This window comes from Morus notabilis, unplaced genomic scaffold (assembly GCF_000414095.1).
Source record: "Morus notabilis unplaced genomic scaffold, ASM41409v2 Scaffold973, whole genome shotgun sequence".
NCBI lineage: Eukaryota > Viridiplantae > Streptophyta > Magnoliopsida > Rosales > Moraceae > Morus > Morus notabilis.
Window position 1 is genome coordinate 4,136 of NW_010362556.1, and position 2,099 is coordinate 6,234.

Here is a 2,099-nt window from a genome sequence, read left to right on the forward strand (position 1 = left end):
CGCAGGCGCGCGTCCCATTCTGACTTCGCTTTCCTTTGCGCCCTGTAGCCCACTTTCTTGCATTCCAAAGCCTCCTCTTTGGTGCCTTAAAATCCTCTTTCGCCTCCTCTTGGCATTGATTCATAAGTTGGGCAAATATTCTTCTTTTCTTCATGCAAAATCATCCAAGTTCGCATTTATTTATAATTCCTATAAAAGCAAACAAAAGACAATAAACTAACAAAAAATGCTTGAGACTTACAAATATTCATGCTTGAAAGTACTTGATTTGTTGGTAGAAATGCCCGTCATCAGTGCACATCCAAACACAAACTCAAGTTATAACTTTAACTCAAGTTATAACTCAAATTCAATTCAAGATAATTACTAAAGTCACAATAACTCAAAAATGTAAAAGAACAGCCCCTTAATTTTTATCTTTTGATCCTTGATCAAATAGTCACACATTTAGGAGTTTAGAGACATTAAACACCATTAACTTTAACCCCCTTTAACAGGATATTGGATGGATCCAATTTCCAAGTGGTGAAAACTTAGAATTCGTTTGGTTTTTAAATCTATAATTTTAATTCTGTTACAGTATTTTCTCATAAAAAAATTTAAATAAAAAAGGTTCTTGTCAATTATTGACATACGAAGGAACCGATACCATCGGCACTATTAAGCACATCATCATTGAATTGGCAAATTTCCAAGGTTGATTGTTAGGGCTTCTAGAATGATACGATATTTCTTAGCCCGTTCTCTCATCCAGTAATTATTATTATATAATTTCTACTGCCCCGGATTTTCAGATGGACAACAAGAACAGCTGTTCCTTTTCCCATCATGATACAGGAGAAAAAAAGGGACTAAACTAATACCATTTTATATCTACGAAAACAAGCAATAGGACAGCCAATTGCTCAATGAGCAAGTGGCACATTAATATAAAAAAAGTTTGTCCCGGCATAAGAATGACACCCTGTCATTCTCGTAATCTTGTTCCATGCAAAATAATGATTAAAAACTACATTCCCCATTTCATCACCCAAAAAAATAAAAAATTAAAAAAATTAAAAAAAAAGATTTTAATATCAAATACTCAAAACTCAATCGCATTAATTTCCAGGATAACTCCTTTCTTTTACCTTAAGAACATAAGGATTTAGCAACAAAATACAAATCCATGTGAAGTAATAATTTATACCTAGATAATTAAGTCGAAATCATGAAGAAATTAAACTAAGCTTAATTAGTGATGGCTTATAGCCTTGGTGATGGCTTGCGTGATGGATTTGACATTCAAGCTGGCTTGGTCATCATGATGATCATGAGTTTGAGCAACAACAGTAGCTTCCATGGAAAACCAAATATCTTCGCATGAAACACTAGCTTGCAACACAGAAAGATTCATCTCCTCAAAAGCCTCAAGAACCGAAACAAGAGTATCTTCTCCTTTCTCGCATCTCACCCTCACATCAAACGACCCTTCTTCTGTTTTCTCCACCTTCACTTCCTGTAATATCAAATATTTAATTTCAAACAAAACATATCACTACTAAAATCTCCTAAAAAATATTGTGGATTAACATCGATGAAAGAGAGAGAGAATCATATATATATATATATATAAATACACACACATATATATACCTTAGGCACGTGGAAGTTCTTTGTCAGGTTTAAGTAGTCATTTTTTATGGCCAAAAGATTTGAGTATACTCTTTTAACCGCTTCTAGTTTGAGCTTCAATAAGTAAATGTAGAGGAACGTGTTCATGAGAATAGTTGAGCTGCTCTTCACCTTCATAAATGCATGTAAAAATAATGAGTTGAAAATGGCTAGTTTAATTTGCACCAAAATTAAGATTTTGAGGGAAATATAGGAAGAAAAACACATAGTATATGTATGAAAAATGTACATGTGATTTGGAAGAAGTGTTAAGGGCCCGGAGAATGTGAAGCTTTCGGCGCAATGCTATCCTCTTTTGCAGCCTGCTAGAACCCATTTCCTCTCTCTCTCTCTCTCTCTCTCTCTCTCTCTCTCTCTCTCTATAACTATTTTGATTGATTTACTAATTATTATGTACTAGCTCAAACATACCTATTGGATTGTAT

The 2,099-nt window shown here is 33.9% G+C and overlaps 1 protein-coding gene across 1 annotated transcript; it reads right to left on the reverse strand.

The window, feature by feature from the left end:
* Positions 1–1,234: 1,234 nt before the first annotated feature.
* Positions 1,235–2,093, reverse strand: LOC21389256. The gene is made up of 3 exons (XM_010102432.2): positions 1,904–2,093; positions 1,636–1,785; positions 1,235–1,498 (listed from the first exon to the last, which is right to left on the reverse strand). Exons 1-3 carry the CDS (start codon positions 1,988–1,990, stop codon positions 1,235–1,237), a joined length of 501 nt encoding a protein of 166 aa, XP_010100734.1. The 5' UTR covers positions 1,991–2,093.
* Between the last annotated feature and the right edge of the window lie 6 nt (positions 2,094–2,099).